Raw genomic sequence first — 27,243 nt, forward strand, 5'->3', positions numbered from 1 at the left:
CACTATCTAAGCTTTCATGCATTCTCATCTACTACCCTACATTCTCTCTCATTACGAAGCTGCTTGCTCGGAACGTGCTAAATTTGCGCAAGGAAAGGCTATGCTATCAAGGAGGGATGCGCAGTATGTATCTTAAATCCGTCTCATTTTAATGGCGAAAATAAATAGATCCATCATTGAATTGGTTCTACGCTTTCCCACCTTCACTCTATGAGTTCTTCTTTGTTCCTCCGGTCTTTGCTCCCCAGAGGTACCGATGAAACTGCTGAAGGATCATCGGCCGCCAGCTCTAACTCTGTAGCGGGTGACTCTGGTAGCTCGCCCGAGAGTGAATCAGTCCCTCCCGTTATCTATGGTGGCTATATCACCTATGTTCTCTGTGCTTTCGTTGCCCTGGGAACTCTGATTCACATAACACGGCTTATTCGCGAACGTCATCCGAAATTGGGACTAGCCCTTGCGAAAGTCCCGGTTTGGTATAACATTTCAAGTTTGTGTCGTGCTATCGGGTACTATCGCATCCAATTTGGTAGCTTCGCCTTCGACCCTATTTCCTACGTCCTAATCTCTCTTGCGGTTGCTACCGGATCCATTATCTGGTGCTTTGCGCTACTCCCTCATTATCTGCCTTCATTTAAAGACGGAACACCGCTCCTTGCTATTCGAGCGGGTTTGATCGGCGCTGGTTTGCTTCCTTTCCTATTCTCTTTCGCTTTGAAGCTCAACCCTGTTTCGATTCTCACTGGTCTCTCACATGCCCATCTTCAATTCTATCACAAGTGTATCAGTGTCCTGTTCTTTTTCTTTGGATGTGTGCACACTATTCCCATGATCTGGCAGCCTCTTCGTGAGGCAGGTGTGGAAGGGCTGCACGAGTTCTACACGTACAACTCAGACCGCATTTGGTCAGGGGCTGTCTGCTTGTTTATTACTCTATGGATGGTGTGCAGCAGTCTAGGATGGTTCCGAAAAATGGCTTACGAATTCTTCGTGCTTCAACATATTGTTTCTATCATTTTACTGATCATCTTTCTTTTTATCCACTTTGATGATCAGCTTGGAAGCAATAACTGGCTGTATGCTACCCTTGCTATTTGGATTTTTTCCATCGTTGGTCGCAGCTTTATGGCACTGTTCTCCACGCGCTTTTTCCGTGGTGGAAATGCAAAGATTGATATTCTTGCGACTGCACAGGAAAGTAGCAGGCCAGTCTCCGGCGATATGAATGGTCGTGTGCTTCGGCTATCGTTTAAAACTCCAATGAAGTGGAAGCCAGGTCAACATATATATATTCGTTTCCCTGGTTTGACCCCAACGCAAGCCCATCCATTCACAATTACATCTCTACCGAACGAAACTTCCAAGGAAGGACTCAATGACCTTGTTCTTTTCGCCCGTGTACACAAAGGCATCACGCATAAGCTTTACGACCATGTTGAACAGCATGGTACTGAGAACATTCCTCCGTCCTGGGAAAGTCGTGCAGACTCGGTTGAAAAGCAACGTCTCTCACACGATGTATCTGAAATCATGAATCACTCTATTGAACCGGCACTTACAAAGATTCAGACGCAGAGTGGCCTTCCAACCCGATACACTACCGTCAAGGCGCTTGTGGATGGCCCATACGGCTACACGTATCGTAACACCATGTATGAACATAACGTGTACTTCGCTGCAGGCACGGGTGCCACGTATATTCTTCCTCAAATGATGGATCTTCTTCGCCGCTCCATTCGCGGCGAGGCACACATCACCAAGAGCATTCGATTCATTTGGTCTATTCGGTCGTTTGACGCCGCCCAATGGGCTCGCCCAGAGCTGCTCGAGCTCATTCGACTTGGTCAAGGAGCCCATATTCCTGTGTTTGTGGAAATCTACTCCACACGAGACTCTGCGACTCATTGGATTGATGCTGATCTTTGCCCCTTGGAATTTGTTTCTGGGCAACGCCCGAATATTGAGGCCGTCCTCACGTACGAAATTAATGAGGCTATGAAATCGAATTCAGCTACAATGTGTGTTTACGCTTGCGGCACGCATGAGATGAACATTCAGGTGTCTAACTTCGTTGCTGGTGCCAACCTGAATATCGCCATGGGCAAGCTGGGATCCTTGCATGACTTGAAGTTGAACTCCGAATCTTTCTCTTTCTAAAGTGAAAGTGAACTAAAATCTTTTTTTATTCTTCTCTTTCATTGTAAATACGGTCTTGTAAATGGCTGCAAGGGATATAGGTGTTTGTAAATAAAGTACATGGACATTACAGCTGCTATATTACATACACTATGGGGTAATGTGTTTGGTGCTATATGAGTGGACATCCAATCAGCTCCGTCAAGGTTTAGGGTATCTTACTTCTTGGGTCCATGATGATACTGTCTTCTTCCATTTCCTCTCGTCAACCTTTTACGGAACAATGCATTATTCAATGCCAAACCATACAGCATGTTCGCATGCTCTTTATATATCAGCCCACGGGAGTAGATTTTATGTATCGTCACAAACCATTTTTTCAACGCTGCGAATGCGTTTTGCCCTGAGCGACAAGTTTCGGCCGTTTGTTTCTTCAGATGCCACCGGAGCTCACGACGAAGAAGTCCTTGTTGAAATCTCAATACCTTTCTAATCAAGGAGAGATCATTTACTTCCAGGGACCACTCTAGTAGTAGCTGAGGTATTCGGAGATCAAATAATAGGGGTCTGCGCTGTGGATTGCGATATGTGGGCCTTGTTCCCCACCGGTTTTCAATATTTTGTAAGAGCGAAAGCCCGGATAGTATTGTGTCCGAACACAAAGAGTTTTCGTTCGCTAACGCTTTCATCACAAGCAGAATCGATTTTGGATCAGGCTCAATAGCAGTATGGCAGTTGATTAGAGGTATATCAGGCAAACGCATTGGCATATTCTTTACGGTGATATCTGTCATTTTGACAAATGCAGAAATCATAGATATATGTGCCTTTTCTGTGGCATAAGCTTCCATCAAAGAACTGAGGAGTAAAGAAGGAGGGGGAAAGAGCCACATAAACAGTGGGGGTTGGACTTGATGCAAGGATACGATCGGAGGGCCTTTTTTGTTCCTTTGATCATTAGGAAGGTCTTCTTTCGATAATTGCAATTCCATACAAAGGTTGAATAAATTGGCAACTTGTCGCACCTTTCCTAGCCGTGAGTATACTTTAAGTAAAGAAACAACAATCCAGGTAGGAAGAGCTGGCTTTCCTGATGAGACTGACATTTGTCTTGCTTCACGAAGGTAATAGCCAAACTCTTGCAAGAAGGTATTCCACACAGCTTTTTTGGCTTCATGCATATCATGCGTCTCTGAGCTGACCAAAAAGGGGTCCGTACTCATGCTCTCTGTCAGAGAGGAGGTATTGGTCGAGTAAAAAACTTCATCAAAAAGGACATCGTGATTTTGAATCATAGAAAGTGCGCCTTTCGATTGGAGGAGAGAAGCACACATATTTGAAGACCATCGTTTGTTCGTATCTCTTGCGCACAAGAGCTTATGCATGGCAGCCCAATTATTCTGCTTAGCTGCCAATATAAAAAGGGTATCATCGACTTGTTCTGTCAGAGAGCTGAAATGCGTGGGCGATGGGGGAGACGGCATATGATTGTGCACAGAAAGCGCCCTTTTCGACCGCTTGGTCCAAAGCTCTGCAGAAAAGCGAAGTTTTCGTAAAGCAGAGATGTCCTGACGACGTGCTGCATACCGAATGAGCAATGCAATAGAGTCAGCATTATCTGCTGACCCACTAGGTAGCCTCGTCCGACTCTCTTTCACCCTTTGGAAGTACCAAGTGAGCAACGAAGATGCCGAGGCACCAGGGTCATTGTACATCTTTTCACGCAAAAGATGAAAAAGAGTCTTTTGTTCCATCTCTTGCATGGTTATCTGTCGTGCTCCCTTGTCGTTGTAGACTCGTCCGTACGTCACTGGTTCCGGCCAAGAGCTCTGCAAGGGTGATCGATTGTGGGTTGTTAATGTGGACAAATATCTTGCATTGCGAGGTGCATGCAACCACGTCCGGAAAGATACCGCCGATACTAATTCATAAGTCATTTTGATACATACAGAGAGGCGGTACCTTTGCTAGGTGCTGCATCAGAGAGGGTGCTCCTCGAAGGCAAGTATGAGTCCAATGCACAACGAGTTCTCCGCATGCATTGCGATCTTCGATGTGATGTCAAGGTCACGTGTGGGCTGTTTTCCCAGCGTCGTCATCACATTTCAATTGTCGCTTGCCATGGAGGACCCCGCAGAAATTGCCGTCTTAACGAGCGAGTATATCTCATGTATGTATACTGGAAAATCTGACAAGTAGCACTCGATAACCTTCCTCTTGAAATCGTGCACATTCTACGCGAAATCGAAATTAAAGATGAAAAAGTACAAGGTTTGTACTGTGATTCTCTAACTCCAGATATCCTCTCACGAATTGCTACCAAAGAGAGCCAAATGCGTGAGCTATACAGCAATTCATCCTCTTCTGCAAGCTCAAGTTCTACGTCTGACTCTTCCCTAGCTAAGGCCGATAAACTTGCTTCGCGTATTGCTTCTGATTACACGCGTGCTGAGGAGTGGTCGACTCAGAAAAAGGAGCTATCCCATAAATTATGGCGAAAAGTATATGCCCACCACCGAAGGCTGTTGAAGGACATTGAGCTTATTGATGACGATCTGGTGGCCAGTGTGGCATCTTCTATTCCTAAAGCAGCTACTCTGGCAGAACGCTCACAACTCCCACTCTTGCTTGTCAATGCAGGCGTGGGTGACACGGACAACGATGCGGGCGACCCTAAGACACGGAAGAAGCGCTCTATAGGTGGAAGTGTGTCTGATGCAAAGCATCATGGCCACAAGTCTGGCTCAAGTGCACGTGGAACACCTAATCTGGACGACCCCAAATACTTGGAGAAAGACTCGTATGGAGCAGGGGATGGCGAAGATGAACGTGATGAAAACTTATACTGTTTCTGCCAGCGAGGCTCTTTCGGTGAAATGATCGGCTGTGATTCTGATGACTGCAAGTATGAATGGTTCCATATTGGATGTGTTGGTGTTTCTAAGCCACTTCCTCAGACCTGGGTGTGTAGTGATTGCTTGGCGAAGAAGAAACGCCGACGAGCCTGATTGTAAAATAGTGTACTAATGATACCCTGTACTTGTTCACATACTATGATCTTTTATATACTACATTACAATAGCGCTATGTTGGCGTCCTTCGGCTGATTCCAGTGCGAGGATACGGTCAGTGACAAGTCTGGCACTAGTAACACATCCTTCTAATAGAGGGACACCGTAACTCCAGCTTCCACAGAACCAGATACCAGGCGATTTGCAAACCCCATTGTGTCCTTGTCCAGGAGGTCCTTGAAGGGCACCCAGCATAGGTTGCCTGCTCTTTGTCGCATCTCGGTCGAAAAAGAGTTCACGGGCCTTTCTGCCCTCCAATGTAAGGACAAAGCGTTCAAACGTGCTTTGTGAGATGCATTTGCTTTCCTCTGGGAAAAGCCAAGGCAGGGGATTGGTAGTTTGCATAATCACCATGTCTTCAAACCTCCCTACAATGTGGGTTGCCATAGTGTATGTGGGATCAGTTCCTTTAGGGTTTAAAGGGCTCACCAGATTCAAAGCTTGCCATTGAGTTTTGTTTGGAGACAATACCGACGTATCGGTATGACAGACCACTGTGCTTTGCTCGTATGCAAGCCTTTTCAAATGCGCTATTTGCTCGCGGCAATGCGCGAGTTGCGGTGTCAAAGCAGGAGAGCTGGGAAGAGAAGTTAAATGCCTTTCGTACATTTGCAGAAGGCGCGCAGTTTGTGTTCCTTGCGCTGCAAAGACAATGTGATCAAATGAGATCTCATCAGATTGGGCAGAAGAATGAGTCATATATTGAATGGTAATCTGTTGTTGGCCATTCTTCTGCATTACAGGGACCAGGTCCGTAATCATACACTGGAGCTTGATATGGCTCTCCGGAATATCATTAGTAAGTGCTCGAACAACTTGGGAGACGCCACCCTGTACGGTGAAGTGGTTGTATAAAAATGTAGAATTGATGTATTGAAGAGTTTCAGCAGCGGGCATCGATTTGACAACCGTAGGATCAGCTGTCATGATCGAAGAGAAAAGAGGAATAAGTAGTGTCTCTGCAAAAGACTGTGAGATCCACGACGATGCAAGCCAGTCTCCAAACGTCATTTTTGAGATCTTGTGATTTGGGTTGGCCGTGCATCCAAAGGCCACATAGTATCGCGCTGCAACGATCATCACAAGGTAAGACCACAGAGTAGATAGTAGGAAGCAGAAAGCACCGAAACGAGACCGCTGCGGCTGTTGAAATCGGATGTGGGAGGACTTGATGGCCTCCAAACCAGAATACATAAATTCAGGAATGGGGCCAGGAATTCGGTCTTGCGACACTGGTGAGTGTCCAAAGGCGAACGAAAAGCTGGATGACGCAAATGGAATGCCCAAGCCCTGGTATAATTCCACCAGCTCTGGATAATAGCCTGCATTTTAGGTGCCATGCTTTACATACCCTTCGAAAATGCGCGCATAGGGACATCGACCCGTCGCGATTCACCGTTGACGTCTACCGTGACACTCTCCGAATCCATTCCTAGTGATCCATTCCTTTCAAATAGGTATACTTCCACAGTCATGGAAGATGACTCGTTGGCCTTCTGAAGAAAGTGGGCCGTGGCTAGACCAGCTAGACCCGTGCCTATAATGGCAATACGTCTCGGTTGCCCATCGCCCACCATGGTGAACTGTGCGTTGCTTCAAATTTTGACGCGTATGACTCCCTACCGATGCACGCCATATATTGTTTTAATTGCAATTCCCTCCTTGTCAGAACTCTCGGCAAGGCAACCTCGATCCTAGCTCAGTAATTACATAAGGATGACATTTCATTCCCACATCACGGTTTCCATGAGGGCGAAAATGGAGCTGATCTGTGCACCGAATTGTGAACCTTTCAAGTTGTGATAATGTCAAGCATATCGCTCAGACCACGGGTAGAGTACTTGTGCGGTGCCTAGGGCAAGTCCAATATAAAGAAATGATGGGGAAGGTACATTTACTCTAATTATGGCCTCCTGGGCGCGACGTTGTACACAAGAGCTAGTAGAAGAGAAGGAATCATACACAATTGAGCAGTTGTATGACTCCTCCGGGCAGCCTGTCGTCATCAATGACAAGCAACTCTTTGATATTGTTGTCATTGGATCCGGACCAGCCTCACTTACTCTGGTGACGAGGTTTCTGGAAGACCGGCCTGCTGCCATCTACCTCGAAGATGAGCGGCATCACCTACACTGGTTAAAACGAAGCAAGCATGCAGCTCCCACGATCCAAACCAGTAAGCCGGGCAAGACGAGCGACCGAGTGATGAAAGGTCTAGAGAGAAAGGATTCCTCGCTGCCACGTGAATCTATGCTTAAGATCTTGGTACTCGATAAGCTGGGCGATGGCTGGCTTGGGCAATGGCGAAGGAATTTCAAGGCCCTGGAAATCCCGTACCTCCGTTCGCCCATGTTCTTCCATACTGACCCATCAGATTTAGACGGCCTTCTTGAGTATGCTGTACAGACACAGCGAGACAAGTCCGCGCCACATACCATCATTTGGGATTTACTTACAGGCCAATCTATGATGCATCGAAAGAAGGGCCAGGGCCGCCAAGAGGGTCACCCTGATCTGCTTGAAGTTCCCGGAGTTGTTGGCAAGGAGATTAGCAAGCATAAATGGAAGCAAAGCAAGTATCGAAAGCATGCAAACCTGGTTACTGCTTTGGGTCCTATTGTAAATGAACGTGATCGACGTGACTATCAAAACCCTTCTACAAAATTATTCCATGACTTTACGGACTACATAGTGGATCGCTACCACATCCATCCACCAAGAGATGAAAAGGGCGAAGTCCTCTCTCTATCGAACTGGCTTGCTGACGATAATGCAAAATTGCTTCCTACTGCAACCTTGCTTCGAGGTGAAATCCAAGATATGGACTATGGCCGTCTTCAGGTCCAACACATTGACGGCTCTCAGGAGGATGTTAATGCATTCTCGATTAAAACCAGAGACCAATGCCATATTGCAGCTAGGTACGTTGTGTCTGCTGTTGGTTATGGTGGACGTCCATCTATCCCTCCCTGGCTTATGCATGCTGAATGTGCAATGCAGAAAAAAGGGATTGTTGACTTTGTCGACCTCTGTGCTCAAGGAGAGGATGAAAGTAATTCAAGTGACTCCGACAGCGACCAGTCGCATCACAGTGCAGGCAGCACGATAACAAATCCTTCCTCTGAGGAAGCTGTGGACGATGATAAGGGAGCTGGTATGCAAGCGAGCTCGGCTAGCTACGGCGAAGGTTGGGCACATTCCTCAGCAATATGCACAGGTACATTTGCCTTCCCGCAAGGGATGTTGGCACATCGCGTTCAAAGTGGACAAACCACGACAGTCCTTGTTGTTGGCGGTGGCTTATCATCCGCCCAAATTTGTGACCTATGTATTCGACGTGGTATCACCAAAGTGATATTCCTACTCCGTGGATTTTTTAAGGTCAAACCGTTTGATTTCAGCATTGATTGGGTGGGAAAGTATGCGAACATCAACAAAATGTCCTTTTGGCAAACCGATGATGCAGAGGGTCGCATGCAGATGATTGATGAAGGCCGCAATGGCGGTAGCATCAACCCCCCCTATGCACGCGTTTTACAGCAACATGCCAAGAATGGCAGGCTAGAAATCCGAACGCATACCGAGGTCGAGAAAGCCTTATGGGACAACGTTGCACAGAAGTGGAAGCTTACTGTCCGACGTCAGGAGTACGTGGGTACGGAAAACCAGTTTATGAACAACCCACAGAAGCCAGGGACTATTGAGGCATGCGAAGTGGATTATATTATCTCGGCCACTGGTTCCCAGCTGGGCTTCGGCACATTGCCCTTTATGCAAAGGCTGTCGAGCAAGATGCATGTACCTGAAATTCGTGGGATCCCGATTGTTAATGAGGACCTGCAATATGGGACACTACCTCTCTATGTTATCGGGTCCTACTCAGCGTTGCAAATTGGCCCTACAGCTTTTAATTTGGGTGGTATTCGGGAGGCAGCTGACCGTGTTGTCATGAAGATCCGTGATATGGAAGAAGGCTGTGAATGTGCGCACGAGGAAACAGACGATGAAGGCTCCATCGGTCAATACGCACACTTTTTATATCATCACCTCTCCTTAGATTCTGCGGAATAAGATCATTGTAGTACTGCTCGCTAGCTGATGTGATAAGTGAATCAGGAATATTTTCTGAAATTTTGACGTTGTCTCGATTTTGAAGATAAGCCAAGTGCTTCCATAAAAAAAGCGTCCCCCCACGTCGTGCCCCTCTTTGCGCCATCGCCCTTGTTGTTGAATATGAAGGCTTATCTTCTTTCAGGCCTGTGTTTGATTTTTTTTGCTGCCTTGTGTCATGGAGCGGACCCAATCTCTCCCAAAGTGATGGTGGTTACGCTCTTTGAGCCTGAGCGCAATGCGTGGCTATCAAAGATGCCGCTGAACAAAAATGTCACTGTGAACGGCCTAAGCCCCCTTTTCCCTGTGGCAGCATGTGATGATGCCGGTGACGTATGCTTGATTACTACAGGTGAGGGTGAGATCAACGCAGCTTCGAGCATGTCAGCCTTGGTGTACAGTCCCGCATTTAATTTGTCCCAAACCTATTTTGTGGTTAACGGTATTGCAGGGATCAATCCAGAGATGGGGACGTTAGGCAGTGTTGGCTTTCCCCGCTATGCTATTCAGGTTGGTCTTCAGTATGGTTTAGATGCGCGTCAGATGCCTCAGAACTGGACGTACAGCTTCTGGAATTATGGTACTGATAAGCCTGGTGCGTCGGCTGCTTGGTACTACGGTACGGAGCTTTTCGAAGTCAACACCAACCTCCGTGATAAGGTATTTGATCTCATCAAGGATGTGCGTCTGAATGATACGGAGCCTGCCCAAAAGAATCGAGCAAGGTACCCATCGTCACCGGCGAATGCCACGCCGACGGTATTCAAGGGTGATGTTACGACCAGTGATTTGTACTTTGGTGGTCACGTCTTGTACGTATAGCGGCGCACTTACCTGGCAGTGGCGAGATGGTATCGAACTTAACGGCCACTCTCACGAACAACACGGGCTCTTATGCACTTACCGCACAGGAGGACAACGCTGTTCTGGAAGTGCTTACGCGCGCCCACAAGGCTGGTTTTGTGGACTACGGCCGTGCCATTATGTACCGTTCTGCGAGTGACTTTGATCGTGGTATGTGATGTATCTTATCTTACAGCAGCGCCGGATGCCAAAGATGATTTCGAGACATTTATTTGGACTACGAAGCAGGACGACCTGATTGTTCCCTCCCTGGAAAACCTCTACATTGTGGGTCGGCCCATTGTTGACGCAGTACGTATGCGCATAACTGATGAGAAAGATTGTGGGCAACTGGACGCAATGGGCGCAAGGCGTTCCACCCCAAAACGGTACCGCTTATGGTGACGTATTCGGTACTCTGTTGAGGTAGGAAGTTTTTGTCATAGCATTCCCGGAGTCGGATGTGGAGAACTTCTCTTTCCTCCTCTATGCAGCGTCTGTGGTGGCGTTCGTGGATTCTACCGAACCGTGTGTCACTTTTTCCCCCATCACGTAGCCGAGCATACATTCACACCATGTCGTCCAAATTGAGCCCAGGTCTTTCGCGTATCGTCCAATCTCGGCCATTGGGTGATGACGAGGCAAAGTGGGTCAGCCTCCGTGCCGTTGAATGGATTGATCCTTCCGGCAAGCATCGCCAGTGGGAATCAGCAGATCGGCGAACACGGAAAGGCGATACAGATGGTATGTAATGCGTGGTACTTATATCAGCGGTGGCGATTCTCACCGTGATCAAACGCCCTTCCACGCCACCTCATACACTTTTGGTAAGCCAATTTCGACCGCCTGTCGGCCAAGTCGTGATTGAGCTTCCTGCGGGGCTGATTGATGCCGGTGAGGAAGGCGAAGAAGGCGCGAAACGTGCTGCGCTACGTGAGTTGGCTGAAGAGACAGGCTACAGTTCGGAGGCTCAGGGCGCTACAGTATCCGTGCGCAGCATTAGCGATATCATCCACAACGACCCAGGTCTTACAGGTGCGAACATGAAACTATGCATCATTGATATCGCTCTGGAGGACGATGCCCCTGAGCCTGTATCGCAGCCTGATGAAGGCGAGTATATCGACCTGCACCTCGTGCCTCTCCACTCGCTTCAGTCACATTTGCAAGGTATGTTGGCTATATTCTTACGTGTAGATTTTGCCCACAAAGGCTTTGCTATTGATGCGCGTCTCTCGCATTTGGCAGCGGGGCTAGCGCTGGCCGCGCAGCTGGCATGATAGGCCGTGGCCCCGCACAGACCCATTGTGCATACGGAGGTGGCCCGTCATTGTAGGCGAATAATTTGAAAATTCTCATTGGAGGAACAGAAACGCGTGACTGAAGCGGCGCCTCTAACACGCCATTTTGGATCGACCCTGTCTTTTTTACGGCCAGGTGAATCTATAGCATGTCAGACTTGATTTCTATGCTGTCCAATCTACCTGTGTGGCAGGCCGCGCTTGTGTACGGTGTTGCTGGTATTGCTGTGGCCATTGTGCTAAATGTCCTTTTCCAGGTGCTAGTGCCGCGCGACAAGTCGTTGCCGCCTGTGGTGTTCCACTGGGTACCGATCATTGGTTCGGCGGTGACATATGGCATGGACCCGTATCGATTTTTCTTCGAGTGCCGTAAAAAGTATGGTGACGTGTTCACGTTCAGGCTCCTTGGTCGCGACATTACGGTGGCCCTGGGCCCCAAGGGCTCGAACCTCGTTTTTAACGGCCGTCTCGCCCAAGTGTCGGCAGAGGATGCGTACACGTCTCTGACCACGCCCGTGTTTGGCAAGGGTGTGGTCTACGACGTCCCTAATGCAGTGTTGATGGAGCAGAAGCGCTTTGTCAAGTCAGGTCTCTCGACGGAGAATTTCCGCAAGTACGTCGGTCTCATCTCGGAAGAGGTGACCGACTTTGTGAAGAACGACGCCGCCTTCCGTCCTCTGCAGACGGGCGAAAAGTCTGTGACGGTGGACATTTTTGATGTGTTTAGTGAGATTACGATTCTGACGGCCAGTCGCACGTTGCAGGGCAAAGAGGTTCGCGAGAACTTGGACAAGAGCTTTGCCAAGCTATACCACGATCTTGATTCGGGCTTTACTCCTATCAACTTTGTGATCCCCAACTTGCCATTGCCAAACAACTTCCGTCGCGACCGTGCGCAGCGTCAGATGAGTGACTTCTACATGGGCATTATCAAGAAGCGTCGCGAAGGCAGCGTAGAAGGTACGGACCACGATATGATTAGTGCTTTGATGGAGCAGTCGTACAAGAATGGCCGTGAAATCAATGATCGCGAGATTGCGCATATGATGATTGCATTGCTTATGGCCGGCCAGCACACGTCCAGTGCTACTGGTAGCTGGGCCATGCTGCGCCTTGCGAGTCGCCCAGAGTTCATCGAGGCGCTGTACCAGGAGCAGCTCCGTGTGTACAGTGATGGCGCTGGTGGTTTTGCGCCTCTGGACTATGACACCCAAAAGACGTCGGTGCCTGTGCTGGACGCTGTTGTGCGTGAGACGCTGCGTATGCACCCGCCCATCCACAGCATCATGCGCAAAGTCAAGTCTGATTTGGCCGTGCCGCCTACGCTGGCTGCCCCAGCCGGGCACAAGGCCGGCGACAATGATGCGTACGTCATTCCCAAGGGTCACTATGTGATTGCTGCTCCTGGTGTGTCGCAAATCGATCCCGAGCTGTGGGACCATGCGGATGAGTTCGATCCGAACCGCTGGCTCACCGGTAAGGCGAAGGGTCTTGAGCTGTCGAATGGCGAAGAGGTGGACTATGGCTGGGGTATGGTCAGCACTGGCGGTAACAGCCCTTACTTGCCTTTTGGCGCCGGTCGTCACCGCTGTATTGGCGAGCAATTTGCCTACCTCCAGCTGGGCACCATTATTTCTATGTTTGTCCGGTCCTTTGACTGGCGCCTCGAGACTACGTTGCCTCAACCCGACTACACTTCGATGGTGGTGCTGCCCAAGCAGCCTGCGAACATTGTGTTGACGCCTCGCCGTGGCCCCGCGCTGGCCAAGTAAGTGGCCGATACCCTGGCCGTGTCATTCATTGGCGCCCCACGTGACAAGAGTGGCGTCAAGGCCAGTATAGCGAAACGCGATGTGGTTCGTCATTGTCCGTGCGCAGCATAGCGCAAATCCTACTTGTATCGACCAATAGTTCACGTACATTCCAAAAGGTGGACATAGTATATGTAGCTCTTTCTTTCGTAGGACTCTTGCCATCTCGTTCTCTATGGCTCCGCCCCGACGTGTATTGATTGTTGTGACATCGGCTAAGGCGCCTCTGTACCCAGACGGTGGTGAGACCGGTGTGTTCATTTCGGAGGCGATGCACCCCTTTGATGGGTTCCGTAAGGCTGGCTTTGAGGTCGATCTAATCTCGGAGACAGGCTCGTATTCTCCCGATGCCCTTTCGCTGACCCAGCCATGGATCAGCGAGGAGGAGTTGAAGGTGTACAACGATCACTCGTCCGAGTTCCGCTCGAAGCTGGATCACCTTCTGACGCCACAGGACGTCGATGCGTCACGCTACGGTATTTTCTTTGCTTCGGCAGGCCATGCGTCGCTCATTGACTATCCGGAAGCCCGAGGCTTGCAAACAATCGCCAGTCAGATCTGGGCCAACGGTGGGATTGTCTCTGCTGTGTGCCATGGTGGTGCAATCTTCCCTGGCATCAAGGATGCGTCAGGTAAGTCCATTATTCATGGCAAGGAAGTGACAGGCTTCACGACGCAAGGTGAAGAGGAAGAAGGCGTGCTGGACACCATTGAGAAGTGGAATCGCCCTACCATTGAGAAATCCGCCGCAGACGCCGGTGCGAAGTACATAGCGCCTCCCGGTCCCTGGGCCGCTTTTGCGCATACAGACGGTCGCCTTGTCACAGGTGCCAATCCACAAAGCGGACATGTCGTCACTGAGGCGGCGATCCAGGCGTTTGAAAAGCTCTAAATTGGTAGTCTACAGTATATAGCACTTAGCCACGGCGCTCCGCCACACGCACCAAGTCGGCCACAACGCCCATAGCCGTCACGTCAGCACCGGCACCAGCGCCCTGCACAAGCAGAGGGCGCGGGTAGCGCTCGGTGGTGAACGAAATAATGTTGTCCGAACCGCCTAGAGCCGTAGCAAAGGGGTGGTCGGCAGGGTACGGCTGCAGACTTGCCTGGATGACCTTCTTCTCCACATCAATTACACCCACGTAGCGCAGAACATTGTTGTTGTCCTGGGCCGTAGCACGCAGCTGGTCAAACTCGTAGTCAAACTCAGGCAGGCGCTTGACATATGCCTCCGCATCTGTCTCGTCACGCAGACCTGAAGGCGTGAGCGACTGTGTGTCCACCGAGGCAAAGCCCTCCGGAAGCAAATCTGTCATATCCGGGATCAGCCGCGAAAGAATAGTAAGCTTACGCGCGACATCAGAACCGGAGAGATCATCGCCTGGGTTCGGCTCCGTGTAGCCATTCTCACGCGCCACCGTAACAATCTTTGAGAAGCGCTCGGAGCTGCCATTCGCAGGGCTAAACTCGTTGAAAATGTAGCTCATCGTACCGCTAAGCACGCCCTCAATCTTTTTAATACGGTCGCCCGTCGCAATAAGATCGTTGAGAGTGCTAATGATCGGCAAGCCGGCGCCCACCGTGCTTTCTTGGTACACAAGACCACCCTTCACCTCGTCCTTGTTCTTTTGAATCGCCTTAAACAGGTCCAGAGGGCCAGAGAACGCCTTCTTGTTCGGCGTCACAACGCTGAAACCGGCCTCAAGGAACGACGGGTAGAAGCTCGCAACATGGTCATTGGACGTGTTGTCCACCACCGCAATATGGCGTTGGTTCTGCGCTTGGATAGCCTGAAGCGATTTCACGAGCTCGTCGAGCGAGAGCGCTGACGTAGTGCTAGAGCTCAACTGGTTCTTCCAGTTCTCGAGCGAAAGCGTCGATCCGGGCTGAGCCAGCAACGTCTTCTTGCTGTTTTGCAAGGCAATCACACGGAGCGAGGCAAGCTTAGGCACTGTAGAGAGCTGGTGCAAGACAGCTGAGCCAACGAGGCCAACACCTGAAGTTATGAGCACATAGTCCTACGACGTACCAATAACTGCAACGTCAATTTGACTCATGGTAGGACGGTGGTGGAGGATCAAGCGACGCACCTCGGCCCATCCTCCGACTGCACGGCGATCTTCGCCACGTGGGCCGGACCGAACTACGACCGCTCACGAGGCACATTGACAGACACATGGAAGAGGGATGCAGTAGCTAGCGCGCTATCTATACACTAGTGTTGTCCGTCATCGCATTTTCATCATCGTTCTTCGACGAAAGGCCAGCGGTACGTACATCGTAGCCGTAGCCACCTGCCGGAACGTTGGGAACCACATCCTTCACACCATCGTAGTGCACTGATACATGAGTCGCTCAAATACATACATTGCATCGCATCATAGTTCGCGATAAATGTCCAGCCCTCCGGACCCATGTGGTACAAGTTGATGGTCTGATGTGAGTACCGCTTCTGTACGTACATTGCCTGAGTATGCATCGCGATGCGTCGCTGCATAAATACTGCGACGGCCGAGATCTAACGCCTCTTCGTACGACAAGTCCCAATGGTAGCCTTGGTCTAGCACGCCATATGCAAACGTCGAGCCGGATCCGACTGAAAACAGATCGCCCTTGAGACGCGAGCCGTCCGAGTCCACGTAGAAAATGGCAGGTCCGGTCTTGTCCCATCCACAGATCATGGTGCCCATACTCAGACCCATGCCCTTATAAGAGTACACAAGATTGCTTAGAATCTTAGAAGCAGCGGCAACAGAGATGCGCTCCTTATTCCGCAACTCATGCAGACGGCATTGAATGCCCAGGTATGTCTCCCAGTACTGGCAATCCGCCGCACCACCGGCCATCGTGCCGAGCAGGTACGGGTTGATCTCAATCACTTTTTTGACCGAGCCGGAGGCAATGTAGGATCCGGCTGATGCACGAGAATCCACTGCAACCACCACACCGCCGCGGTAGCGGAAAGCGAGCGTAGTAGTACCGTGGTGCAGCTTGATGCGAGCGTCTTTGTGTGTCGAATCCACATCAGTGTACTGCGCAAGGAAGCGTGATGGATCGCTACCAGGCAACGCAAACTGTGTGTTTAGTACGCCATCCTCTTCATCATGAAGTTTTGCAGCGCGAAGGTCGTTCTGTGCGAACTGCGACAATATAGCATTCATGGCGAACGGTCTGTGTGTCACAAAGTCAAGCTAGCGGCGATGGCAGCGTAAGCGACGCCCATGTGACGCGCAAGCGTGATCGGACAGACCTACTAGGTATAATTACATAACACAACTACGAAGCCGCTGCACGCGCATACGACTGGAAGTGGAGGGGTTGCTGGGTGTAATGGACAAAGGTCGAGTACGCGGCGTCCGTCCCACCAGCCATGGTCGAGTCGACACGCAGACGAGCGTGACCGACACGCGAAAGATCGCCTTGGGCGAGAGCAGCCATACTCTCATATACATGCATATCCGCCTCGCCAGCCCGCTCTGTCTGCCGGAATTGGACCTGGGCAAATTGCGAGCAGTACAGTTGATACTCGCGCGTCTCATTCCGAGTGATGGTGGGATGAAGTGAGCGCTGTACCACAGACTCCATAGAGTTCGTAGATCCCAATTCTTGTGGTATAGATGCTGCGTTGGAGGCAGATGTTTCAGTTCTGTCGCTGTCCTTAATCGTCACGCCATGTGACGCGTGCTGCGAAGACGACTTGCCGTCGTGCGAAGGGGTCATCCACCGACGAACGCCACCAATAAACGACAAATGGAAAGAGCTGGAACGAGACAGCGGGAATGATCCTCTGGCTTTCAAACTTCGTACAGGCGGTGACGATGGTACGACATCTTCATTCAATGTCGCGAGGGGTCCACCAGGCTCGGTATGTGTTAAATGCACGGCCGTCATTTTGTACGCATGGTGTCGCTGCAAGCTAACGTTGTTAGAAGTCATCATATACGCACTCTGTAAATAAGCTTGGTCGGTAGTACCCTTCCCAGAATCCCTTGTCAGCGTTGACAAAGTAAGACAAGTAAGACGCTTTGGCGTACAAATCCTCGTCGGCGCGGAGATGTTCCGTGCTGCATACTTGATCGGGCATCACATTGCGCGGAAGGAATTCACCTGTATCACAGGGTGCTTGACCTAGGAACAGGTCAATGGAGGCCTGCTTTTCTGCATCGTTGAATGAGTTGGCATAATAGCGACGTAGCCCCTCAAGCATATCGCGTGAATGAGACGTCCAATGGTTGATTTTGCGGTACGTATCCGTGGTATGAGCCAGAGCTGATCCACCGTATTGAAGGGCAATAGTGTCGCCTAGGTCATGGTACATTTCTGTAAGCATATTCACAGCATTGGAATCAAACGATAGGTGCGGGTGCTGTAGCAAGCCCAGCGCGTGAAGCTGATATGCCAACGCCGCCTTTCCCAGAACAAACTGAGCAGCGTTGGTCCGATCCAGGCAGTCCACGCAATTGACACGGACCACGCCATTCTGCATGAGCAACGGAGATGTATGCGCCAACGCCGAGTCTCGGAAAGGGATCGGCACGGGTCCCGAATGGAAAAAGTGCGTCTCTTGTAGTGTTGTTTCGGCCAATTGTTCGAGGAATCCAATCACGTCGGCATTCCGGCTCTTGCTGGCACGGCTCATGTCCCATGCAAGGTATTGGATCTGACGATTTTTTCCGTCCTGATTTTTAGGCAGGAACTGATTGAGTTGCTTTACGCACTCATCGTACGCATCGCGCAATTTGGATTCACGAGGCTGCCGTTCTTTCCCTTTGATGAGGTTGAGCACAATGACAGGTGTGCCATATGCATGAAAAAGCTCATTAAAGTGCAGGGCTGCTGGAATAAAGTAGGGATCCACAATCGACAGCTCAATGGGTGGCTTGGGCGACATATTGGTAGAGTCTTGTGTCCAATAAATAGGAATAGAGCCACGCATCATCACATACGATGTGAAGTGTGGGGATGGTCGTAGTACATGGTCTTTTTGGCTCATATACCGGCCTGGTGGTGCAAAAAACGGGCTAGTAATAGGCTTGTTAACAATTTGCTCTGTTTCCACATCGTTAGCGACGTGCCCATCCTCCGAGATACCGCGCTTGTAGAATCGCGCGCCCGCCATATGACGTGATCGACGTGCAATGAGGCAGATATAGATGGCATTGCCCAGCACGCTTAGTTTGGCTTGATCTACAAACCCGTGCAATAGAGGGATAACCCATTGCCGCTTAGCCAGCAATTCTTCTCTCTGGGCTTCAGGCGCTTCCACGTTTCGACAGTCTTCAAACGCCGGGGTGAGCAGGTGAAAGTTCCACATGAACTTCTCGTTGTAGCCCCAGGCCATCGTTCTGTACAGTTGTCCATTCACACGAGGGCCCGTCATATTCTCTTGGAGCGTCCGTGTGAGGTCGTACGTATAACTGAAGTAGAAATTCTTGCTTAGATCGACCTGATTGAACGATCGCAAAAGCTGCGCCTCTTTCTGATCACGCGTCTTGGATCGGGGCAAGACTTGGGACAGTACACTAGAATGGCAAACAGGCAACACTTGCGTCTCGTCACAATGGTAGATGTAGTGTCCACCGATCAAACTCACGACACTGCGCTTCGACACAAGGACCATGTAGTAGCCAGCCGTGAATCGAATAAACCCAATCAACCCAAAGTAGCGGCCCACTTCTTTCAGACCACCAGACCCTCGCGACCCTTCTTGCAGCGAGGAAAGAATGTCAGTGAGCTCTTCTGGTGAGTACTCCGTGCTGTACCCTGTCACATTCAACGTCCATGCTTCATCGTCTTCTAGGTTCATTGTGGGCTCCTTTTTGGCCTTCTTTGGCTCCGTTTCTTCTTCTGTTGAGATAGAAGACTCTGGCACATGTACTGACGACGTAGTAAGAAGCGATAGGCGATGTGAGTGCTTAGGGGAGCGTGGCGCACTAAGCGCCGCAAGCGGTGGGACAGTACGCTCATGTGTCTCAAGCGAAGCATCGCGCGGTAGTTCTGCCTCTTCACCGGTGTAATTTTTCCATTCGGTCGTCGATGGTAGGTTTACCACTTCAGGATCGTAGAGGCGCAGAAACTTGCGCTCCGTCTCGCGCTCGCCGGCGTCTGCATCGTCTTTGCCCTTGTCGGGTAGAAGCGATGTGGCCAACTCGGCAATCTCGGACGACAGGGTGCCAGAAGGCGCTTGCCCGATATGTGTCGTAAGCTCATCAGCGCCGCTGGCGATACTGACAACCACATCGGAAAGACTGTTATCCCGGGCATGCTGGACAACCGGCTCGACAATGCCACGAGAGAGATCCTCAACGGTAGGCAGATCAGGGACAACATCGCTCGACTTGGACTCTGAGCTCGTATCCGTCTGCATCGTCTCTTGTCGCTGTTCTGCCCCAGCAATCGGCGGTGTACGATCGATTTTCAGGACACGATACCTAGACTGACTGGACCCATGGGAAATCAAATAAAAGTAGTGGCGTGTTTCATACAGAGTAAATCGCATCAGATCGCCCGGTCGCTCGACTAGCTCTTCGTCTGCCAAGTGCAGGGGGGCTCGATGCTGCTCACGCGCAGGTGTAGGATCGCCCGTAGGGCCCACACTCGTAGCTCGCGCCGGCCCAGGTGCTGGGAGGACGGCCGGAAGCGCGGCATTGTTTCCACTAATGGAAGCAAGGAGCTGAACATCGGACTCGGGCAGCGGATCACTACCACTCACAGCGCTGAACTCACTCATTGCGCATGTGCCACCGGCACAGTGGTCGAGAGGCTCCCTCGCCCTGTCGCACCGCACGGGCTTTGGTTGAGCAGACCTCCACTTCTCGCACGGAGCGCAGCGACAGACCAGACGAGACTACAAAGAATCGTTGGATGACATGCTACCTTAGTACACAAACGGAATAAAGCGGTACGGCACAATCTGGCAGTACTTCTCCCAGTCCTTACCGTATTTGCGCGCACAACGCTCAAAGTCGCGGCCACAGCGGTGCGTCAGCACGGCCAGGAAGAATGCGGCATAGTAGTACGGAATGATGGAGCGAGTGCCCGCGATGGCGCCCCAGAGGAACGCCTGCGTCCAGTCGGCCGTGTAGTTTGGCTTACGAAGGAACTGCCACCAGCCGTCGATGAGCAGTGCATTTCCGTGCGCTGTCTGGAGGTAGCGAGGGTTTTTCAGCGTGCTCCAGGGCCATTGGGGGAAGCTCCAGCGCACCTTGAGTGTGCCCTGCAGCTGCATACGGAAACGCGACTTTTGCGCCATGGACGAATCAAACACAAAGTGCGCAAAGAGAAGGAGCGAGTACATGAAAATGTACGTAAACGTCGAGAAGCGGTAGTACTCCGGCGGGTGAGCTGCCATGTAGACAATGCTGTAGCAGTACGTAAATGGCACACCAGCAAAGTTCCAGAAGATGACCATGAAGCCCCACTTTTCGTAAAACATGTCCCAAGTCTGCGGAATGCACTCTTCACCCTTGGCACACGCGTTGATGTACAGACCCGTAGCGAGGACCATGAACGCCATGTTCGGCGTCACATAGCCGTACTCTTCGTACTGCTTGCACGCGCCACTCACACTGATCATGAACAGCAGGATCCACGGAATGCGCACCTCCGCCCACATCTTCAGATCAATCGGGCCAATGCGCGGGTTGAGGGCAGCGCCCATGAAAAAGTCGTACATAAAGTTGCCGCTCATACGGTGCGTTGTTTTGGTCACCACAGCGTGGAAGTACGTCGCAAAGCTAACTGCAAAGCCAGCGATCATCGCCACAGTCATGTACTCGCCGAAGTGCTCGATAATCTGCGTCAAACGGTACACGCCCGAAACGTGCAGGCCGGCTGCAATGAGCAGAGTAAGATAAAGGCAGCCCAGAGCATTGCACTTGTACATCAGTGTCTTGTAGTTGAGCGACGGCACAGGCAGACCTTCCTGCATGTAGCCCGGCACGAACCACGCCAACACAAACTCGACGACCATCAGACCACCGTAGCCAATAAAGGCACGCTTGGTCGGGAAGGCATCCTCATACACATGCTGCCACATGCGGCCAAAGAAGGGCACAATGTCAGACACACTGGTCGGGTGCGCAAAGTGGCCATCGTAGAACCACAAGCAGATCCACAGGTAGTACATAAGCACTGGGAACAATGTAATCATCGCCGTCACACCCCACGGACCGCCAAACTCATACTCATGGTGCGTGTCCATAGCCTTATCACGCTCACGACCCTGCTCGCTGATGACGATACCAGGTGTGTACTGCGCTACAGCACGCTCCTTGACACCGCCCACGATCTGCGGATCACGCAGATCGGGCTTGGCATAGCTGTGCTTGTACTCGACCTCCGACGTCGACGATGCCGTCGCAGTAGGCTGCGGCACTTCCAGGGTGCTGGCCATTTTGGCCGCACTACGTGTGCGAATGCCCTCTCGAATCGGCGGAGCGGCCATCACGAGAATGTGGTTGCAAGAATGACGCCAGAAGGCACAAAAGCCCTTCCCCTCTCCTCCACGGGCTCCTACCAGCCGCACCGCGACGGGTCACGTGCACGTTTTCTACGTCGGCGACGACCGCTGGACGAGCGAGCGAGAATCTTTGCTCCTTCTGTACGACACAATGATGCACGCTTCGATCGCTGCTCGCCGTGCTGCATTGGCGCTCACTCGTGCTAAGCCTACGCAAGCACGTATGTTTTCAAATACCATCCGTGTCGCTGAGGAGGCTGCGGCTCCTGCTGCGGCTGCTGCGTCGCCGAAGATTACGCAGATTGTGGACAGCATTGAGAAACTGACGCTGCTCGAGGCTTCAGAGCTCGTCCAGGAGCTTAAGACGCGCCTGAACATTACTGATATTGCTATGCCTGCTGCTGCGCCTGCTGCGCCTGCCGCTGCGCCTGCAGAGGAGGCTCCGGCGGAAGAGAAGCCTAAGGAGAAGACGCTGTTCACGATCAAGTTCACGGGTCTGAGCTCGGACAGCGCCAAGGCCAAGGTTATTAAGGAGATCAAGGCGATCAACACCAACATGAACTTGGTAGAGGCGAAGAAGTTCGTCGAGTCGGCGCCGCAGACTCTGAAGGAGAACGTGACCAAGGAGGACGCAGAGAAGATCAAGGAGGCTGTCGAGAAGGCTGGTGGTAAGATTGAACTGGCGTAAAACGACCATGAGCTTTTGGTTCCTCATATATACTCTATTCCTCGATCCACCGGGCATGGGGACCCATGCTATGTAAAAGCGTTCGTAGCGATACGCGATCATTGCGACTCTCCACGTAGTGTTTGGCTTGGTACCATAATCGCAACGCCAGACGCTGCAGCGCATCCTTGATAGCGCTTTGCTGTGTATGCATCCCTCGGTGATCGCGAATGCACCTATGCGTATTGCGTACGGCTTGCAAGAGGGGCGCGAGTTGCGTCAATGTGTCATCGGGCGCGTGAGCGAGTCGCTCAGGGAGATCTGTACACGCCATGGCGACCAAGTCTACACAGGCAGTAAAGCTGGCAGCGACATGGGGTTCCATGGGCGCCCCATCGCGCTGGAGATGGGTATGTGTGGCTGTGAGCACAGGGACAAGCGCCGCTAGAGGACGAGAGATGGACGAGTCGCCTACCGCCAAATGCCAGGCTACCGACGCACGCAGCGGGAGAGGCATAGTTCGGAGGACAGGAATAGCGCGTGCTAACGCGGCTTTGGCTTCCATGGGCAGGTGTAGACCCACATCACACAAACGCTGTTGTACCACAGTGTAATTCGTACATTGCGACAGCAAACGTTGGACCAGGTAGTGGCGTGTAGATGGGTGCGCAGAGATGGGCATCATAGAGCCGAGAAGTAGTAGTAAAGGAACCACTGCATGAGCGAGGACAGAGGGCGTATCGATACTAGGGTTAGGTAGCGTCATACATACTACACGAGATGCGAGCACACACGCCAAAGACGTACGAGGCATCGTTCACGAGGAGGCGGTTGGCGTAGGGTATCATGATAGGCAGCAGGTTGCTGCCCTGTAGCTGCAGTAAGGAGGACTGGCGATAGCCCGAGACGTAGCAGCAGCCGCGGCAAAAGCGCCATAACAGCTGCGCCATGTTGTTGCAATCGAGATTGGGCGACGTGGGCTAACGAAGTATCATCGCTAAGCGCATACTGTAGCATATCCCACAAGGAAAGGGTATCGGTCGTACGTAAGTACATGCACGACAAGGACGGAAGAGGCGTGGGATTTGCATCGACGTCGTGTGTCCAAAGAATAGACGAGGTGTCATCCCTATGGTTGGCAGATGTAGCGGACAGAGTGTCCTCGCGAAGCAAGTGTGTAAGTTTCTTGGCACTAGACGGATCCAGCGTCGCATGCAAAGTGGCATGGACATCCTGTTCCGTAGTGGTCTTGGCCTCGTCTGTCGAGGCAGAAAGTTGCGCAACGATCGCGTCCACTTCGCGATACGCAGACGAGGCCAAGCCATGTCGTTCGCGACGCATACGATCGCGATGCAAAGAGGGAACAGAAAGCCGTGGGCTGAATTGGGGTGAAGGAGGCAGCGTTTTGTCGGCGTCCGCATCACGTTGCAGTCGCGGTGCAAAGCGATAGGGGGTTTGACGTTGCGCTGCTGCACGACGTGGTTTCTTCGTCGATGAAGGACGCAACAGTACCTCATCATCCGAGTCATCGTCCATACCTGCCATATCGGTGAGCGAAATGGGCGCTTGTACCAGGGCCTGTTGTGCTCGAGTACGAGCTATCTGAAGAATGTGCTCACTGGTCGTAGACGCTGTTGTATGCATCGCAGAGGAGGTAGGATCGCTCAGCACAGACGACCCTGCCCAACCCTGCAGCTCATCTGTAACAGGGTCAGATGAGGGGACATAGATGCCTTGATCATGCCAAGACACAGACGACATGTCCACGCATGGAGGCTCTCTGCCACCGCACGCACCGTGCGAGGCGCCTCTACGTTGTGGAGGGAGGTAGGCCGGCCCATGGACGCCTCCACATGGCGTCATTGTGCAGGCCTTGGCTCGTGGACGCATCCACCACCGTCCGAACGGCGTGTTTTTTGACGTTTCTTATCGACGCCTGACGAGAAGCAAGACGTGATTGCATCAACGCGTAGAGCGGTCCTGACGGTGACAGAGTGATGCAGGACGATGCCAAAACAGATCAAATAGCTGAAAAGTCAGCGCCGGCGTCGCTGGAGAAGGTGGAGTTGGAGATCAAAGGCATGACGTGTGGCGCGTGCGTAGCGGTACGTGAATGCGACGCGACTGACAATATAGAGCATTGAGACGATGCTTGGACAGCAAGAAGGTATCAAGTCAGTCTCGGTAGCGCTTTTGGCCGAGCGCGCTGTCGTGCAATACGACGCAGCGCAAGGCTGGACGCCCGAAAAAGTCGCCGAAGAAGTGGATGACATTGGCTTTGAGGCACGCGTCATTGAGGCGCCACGTGAAGATGAGGCGATTCTTTCCGTGTTTGGCATGACATGCTCCTCCTGTACCTCGTCGGTGGAGCATGCGTTGCTTTCTGTGGCCGGTGTAGAGTCGTGCGGTGTGTCGCTTACGACACAGCAGGCCCGAATTCGATTCGATCCTCAGAAAGTGCACGTACGTGATCTTGTGCAAGCTGTGGAGGATGCAGGGTTTGACGCGATTTTGTTTGACGATCGAGATGAGTCGCAACTTGAGAGCTTGACGCGTGTACGTGAAGTGCAAGACTGGTGGCGCACGTTCCTTTTCTCCCTATCGTTTGCCGTGCCCGAGTTTATGGTGAATATGGTCCTGGGCAAAGCGCCGGTAGTGGGTGATATTCTTCATGCGCAGCTGGTACGTGGACTCTATATACAAGATGTGCTGGCACTGTTGATCACGCTCCCAGTCCAATTCGGCGTAGGTCGACGGTTCTTTGTGTCTGCGTACAAGTCGTGGCAGCATGGCTCGGCTACGATGGATACGTTGGTGATTCTAGGGACCACAGCCTCGTGGGTGTTTAGTCTTTTCGCCATGCTCTTTATGATGGGATGCCGTGATCACTGCTACAAGCCCAAGACGTTTTTTGATACCTCGACGATGCTCATCACGTTTGTTTCGCTGGGTCGGTACTTGGAAAATGCAGCGAAAGGACGAACAAGCGAAGCGCTGACACGATTGATTCGCCTCACGCCGCAAAAGGCGACCATATATATGGACAGCCAATGCGAGCAAGAACGGGTGGTCCCTGTCGAACTGCTGCAGGTAGGCGACATTGTGAAGTTGGTACCTGGCGAAAAGATTGCGGCGGATGGGATTGTCAAGCAAGGGCACAGCTTGGTCGATGAAAGTATGATTACGGGCGAGCATATTCCTGTTTCCAAGACGCCAGGCAGCCAAGTGATTGGTGGTACGGTCAATGGAAGTGGGACTTTGGACTTTGTGGTGACACGCGCTGGCAAGGATACGAATCTGCATCGTATCGTCAAGTTGGTCCAGGATGCACAAACGACCAAGGCTCCGATCCAGGACTATGCTGACCGTGTCGCAGGGGTCTTTGTGCCTTGCATTTTGGTCCTAAGTGCGCTCACGCTGTTCCTATGGCTCAGTGTGGCATACTTGGTCGATCCATCGTACCAGCCTCACCTCTTCCGCATGGCAGGCGATCATAAGTTGATGGAATGTTTCAAGTTGTGCATTAGCGTCATCGTCGTGGCTTGCCCGTGTGCACTGGGCCTGAGCACGCCGACGGCCGTCATGGTCGGCACAGGAGTCGGCGCTGCGAATGGCATCCTTGTGAAGAGCGGAGGGGCCTTGGAAGCGGCGTGCACGGTGAGCCACATTGTGTTTGACAAGACGGGTACATTGACACGGGGGCGTGTGCGTGTTCTATCCCAATGGCATGCGCCTGAGGCGGCAACGGAGCAGACTGCGGCCTTGGTGCATGCCATCGAGAGCAAGAGTGAGCATGTGCTCGCGCAGGCGTTGGTGCACTACTACGAAGACCAAGTCGAAGCCCAGCCGGCGCAGGTTGAACACTTTGACTCGATCCAAGGCGCTGGCGTACGTGGCCAGGTGACTTGGGAAGCGCAGACGCATACTATCGTGGTGGGCCATGCGGCCTTGCACACTGCCTCAACATGGCCGACCGCCTTGACGTCGTTTGCGGCACAGCACGAGGCGGAAGGGTGCACGCTCGTGTATGTGGCTGTGGATGAGACTTTGACAGCTGCCTATGCGCTCGCTGACGAGGTCAAATCAGAAGCGCGCTGGGCCGTGGAGTGCCTGCAGGACATGGGTATCCGCTGCAGTATGATGACAGGCGATACGCGTGGCGCCGCCCTGGCAGTGGCACGCGAAGTGGGCATTGCCGCTGACGATGTGCATGCAGGTCTGAGCCCCAATGGCAAGATGACACTCCTGCAGAAGCAGCGTGTCCGTACCGAAGTCCCTGCGACGCGATGGGCCCGTATGCAGCTGGCCCTCTTCCCCACCGAGCGCCATGGCCTGGCCATGGTCGGCGATGGTATCAACGATTCGCCTGCGCTGGCGTCGGCGGATGTAGGTATTGCGCTGTGCTCTGGCTCCGATATTGCGATGGGCGCTGCATCGATTGTGCTGATGCGCAACGATCTCACCGATGTGCCTATTGCGCTTCTTCTCTGCCGCCGCATTTTTATGCAAATTCGTCTCAACTTTTTGTGGGCAACTATGTACAACATTGTGATGATTCCTATTGCCATGGGCCTCTTTTTGCCTTGGGGGGTCCATATGCATCCTATGATGGCCGGGCTGGCCATGACATGCAGTAGCGTGAGCGTCGTGTTGAGCTCCCTCTCACTCAAACGATGGCAACGACCTGATCCCACAGAAGCCGCTGCTACGGTCGCTGTAACGTCGCGTACGTCGACGGTAGCTTCGATATGGCACCGCCTTCTTGACGTTGTAAGGCCTGTGCCACGCACACCTGACTATATTGCGCTAGAAATGACCGAGGCATAGACATGAAAAGACGATT

At 52.0% G+C, this 27,243-nt stretch overlaps 13 protein-coding genes across 13 annotated transcripts; 8 read left to right on the forward strand and 5 right to left on the reverse strand.

Moving 5' to 3' along the window:
• Positions 1–828: 828 nt before the first annotated feature.
• Positions 829–2,157, forward strand: Malapachy_4019 (ferric reductase; the record flags this gene model as incomplete). Its single annotated transcript, XM_018138475.1, has 1 exon — positions 829–2,157. The coding sequence occupies one exon, from the start codon at positions 829–831 to the stop codon at positions 2,155–2,157; it is 1,329 nt and encodes a 442-aa protein (XP_017992021.1).
• Positions 2,158–4,257: 2,100 nt separating this feature from the next.
• Positions 4,258–5,144, forward strand: Malapachy_4043 (yng2-component of 4 histone acetyltransferase complex; the record flags this gene model as incomplete). The annotated part of the gene is made up of 3 exons (XM_018138498.1): positions 4,258–4,306; positions 4,336–4,407; positions 4,435–5,144. The coding sequence occupies 3 exons, from the start codon at positions 4,258–4,260 to the stop codon at positions 5,142–5,144; spliced, it is 831 nt and encodes a 276-aa protein (XP_017991843.1).
• Positions 5,145–6,550: 1,406 nt separating this feature from the next.
• Positions 6,551–6,784, reverse strand: Malapachy_4061 (hypothetical protein; the record flags this gene model as incomplete). Its single annotated transcript, XM_018138516.1, has 1 exon — positions 6,551–6,784. One exon carries the CDS (start codon positions 6,782–6,784, stop codon positions 6,551–6,553), a length of 234 nt encoding a protein of 77 aa, XP_017991930.1.
• Positions 6,785–7,412: 628 nt separating this feature from the next.
• Positions 7,413–9,278, forward strand: Malapachy_4036 (hypothetical protein; the record flags this gene model as incomplete). Its single annotated transcript, XM_018138491.1, has 1 exon — positions 7,413–9,278. The coding sequence occupies one exon, from the start codon at positions 7,413–7,415 to the stop codon at positions 9,276–9,278; it is 1,866 nt and encodes a 621-aa protein (XP_017992078.1).
• A 246-nt stretch (positions 9,279–9,524) lies between these two features.
• Malapachy_4014 (purine nucleoside permease) lies at positions 9,525–11,440 on the forward strand (the record flags this gene model as incomplete). The annotated part of the gene is made up of 7 exons (XM_018138470.1): positions 9,525–10,129; positions 10,159–10,331; positions 10,360–10,472; positions 10,501–10,586; positions 10,816–10,904; positions 10,932–11,330; positions 11,358–11,440. 7 exons carry the CDS (start codon positions 9,525–9,527, stop codon positions 11,438–11,440), a joined length of 1,548 nt encoding a protein of 515 aa, XP_017991981.1.
• Positions 11,441–11,610: 170 nt separating this feature from the next.
• On the forward strand, positions 11,611–13,233 carry Malapachy_4010 (cytochrome p450; the record flags this gene model as incomplete). The annotated part of the gene is made up of 1 exon (XM_018138466.1): positions 11,611–13,233. The coding sequence occupies one exon, from the start codon at positions 11,611–11,613 to the stop codon at positions 13,231–13,233; it is 1,623 nt and encodes a 540-aa protein (XP_017991977.1).
• Positions 13,234–13,447: 214 nt separating this feature from the next.
• Positions 13,448–14,164, forward strand: Malapachy_4046 (hypothetical protein; the record flags this gene model as incomplete). The annotated part of the gene is made up of 1 exon (XM_018138501.1): positions 13,448–14,164. One exon carries the CDS (start codon positions 13,448–13,450, stop codon positions 14,162–14,164), a length of 717 nt encoding a protein of 238 aa, XP_017991840.1.
• A 25-nt stretch (positions 14,165–14,189) lies between these two features.
• Positions 14,190–16,857, reverse strand: Malapachy_4025 (hom6-homoserine dehydrogenase; the record flags this gene model as incomplete). The annotated part of the gene is made up of 6 exons (XM_018138481.1): positions 14,190–15,290; positions 15,550–15,611; positions 15,640–15,706; positions 15,735–16,443; positions 16,540–16,593; positions 16,622–16,857. 6 exons carry the CDS (start codon positions 16,855–16,857, stop codon positions 14,190–14,192), a joined length of 2,229 nt encoding a protein of 742 aa, XP_017991554.1.
• Positions 16,858–17,197: 340 nt separating this feature from the next.
• Malapachy_4029 (polyphosphoinositide phosphatase) lies at positions 17,198–20,002 on the reverse strand (the record flags this gene model as incomplete). The annotated part of the gene is made up of 1 exon (XM_018138484.1): positions 17,198–20,002. The coding sequence occupies one exon, from the start codon at positions 20,000–20,002 to the stop codon at positions 17,198–17,200; it is 2,805 nt and encodes a 934-aa protein (XP_017991556.1).
• A 147-nt stretch (positions 20,003–20,149) lies between these two features.
• Positions 20,150–21,718, reverse strand: Malapachy_4023 (erg4 erg24 ergosterol biosynthesis protein; the record flags this gene model as incomplete). Its single annotated transcript, XM_018138479.1, has 1 exon — positions 20,150–21,718. The coding sequence occupies one exon, from the start codon at positions 21,716–21,718 to the stop codon at positions 20,150–20,152; it is 1,569 nt and encodes a 522-aa protein (XP_017991548.1).
• A 166-nt stretch (positions 21,719–21,884) lies between these two features.
• Positions 21,885–22,421, forward strand: Malapachy_4004 (60s ribosomal protein mitochondrial; the record flags this gene model as incomplete). The annotated part of the gene is made up of 1 exon (XM_018138460.1): positions 21,885–22,421. One exon carries the CDS (start codon positions 21,885–21,887, stop codon positions 22,419–22,421), a length of 537 nt encoding a protein of 178 aa, XP_017992039.1.
• Positions 22,422–22,455: 34 nt separating this feature from the next.
• Positions 22,456–24,161, reverse strand: Malapachy_4050 (hypothetical protein; the record flags this gene model as incomplete). Its single annotated transcript, XM_018138505.1, has 2 exons — positions 22,456–23,146; positions 23,173–24,161. 2 exons carry the CDS (start codon positions 24,159–24,161, stop codon positions 22,456–22,458), a joined length of 1,680 nt encoding a protein of 559 aa, XP_017991804.1.
• Positions 24,162–24,397: 236 nt separating this feature from the next.
• On the forward strand, positions 24,398–27,216 carry Malapachy_4000 (copper p-type atpase; the record flags this gene model as incomplete). The annotated part of the gene is made up of 3 exons (XM_018138456.1): positions 24,398–24,505; positions 24,537–27,170; positions 27,211–27,216. 3 exons carry the CDS (start codon positions 24,398–24,400, stop codon positions 27,214–27,216), a joined length of 2,748 nt encoding a protein of 915 aa, XP_017992035.1.
• Positions 27,217–27,243: the final 27 nt, after the last annotated feature.

The sequence above is a fragment of the Malassezia pachydermatis genome (assembly GCF_001278385.1).
Source record: "Malassezia pachydermatis strain CBS 1879 chromosome Unknown scaffold4, whole genome shotgun sequence".
Taxonomy (NCBI): domain Eukaryota; kingdom Fungi; phylum Basidiomycota; class Malasseziomycetes; order Malasseziales; family Malasseziaceae; genus Malassezia; species Malassezia pachydermatis.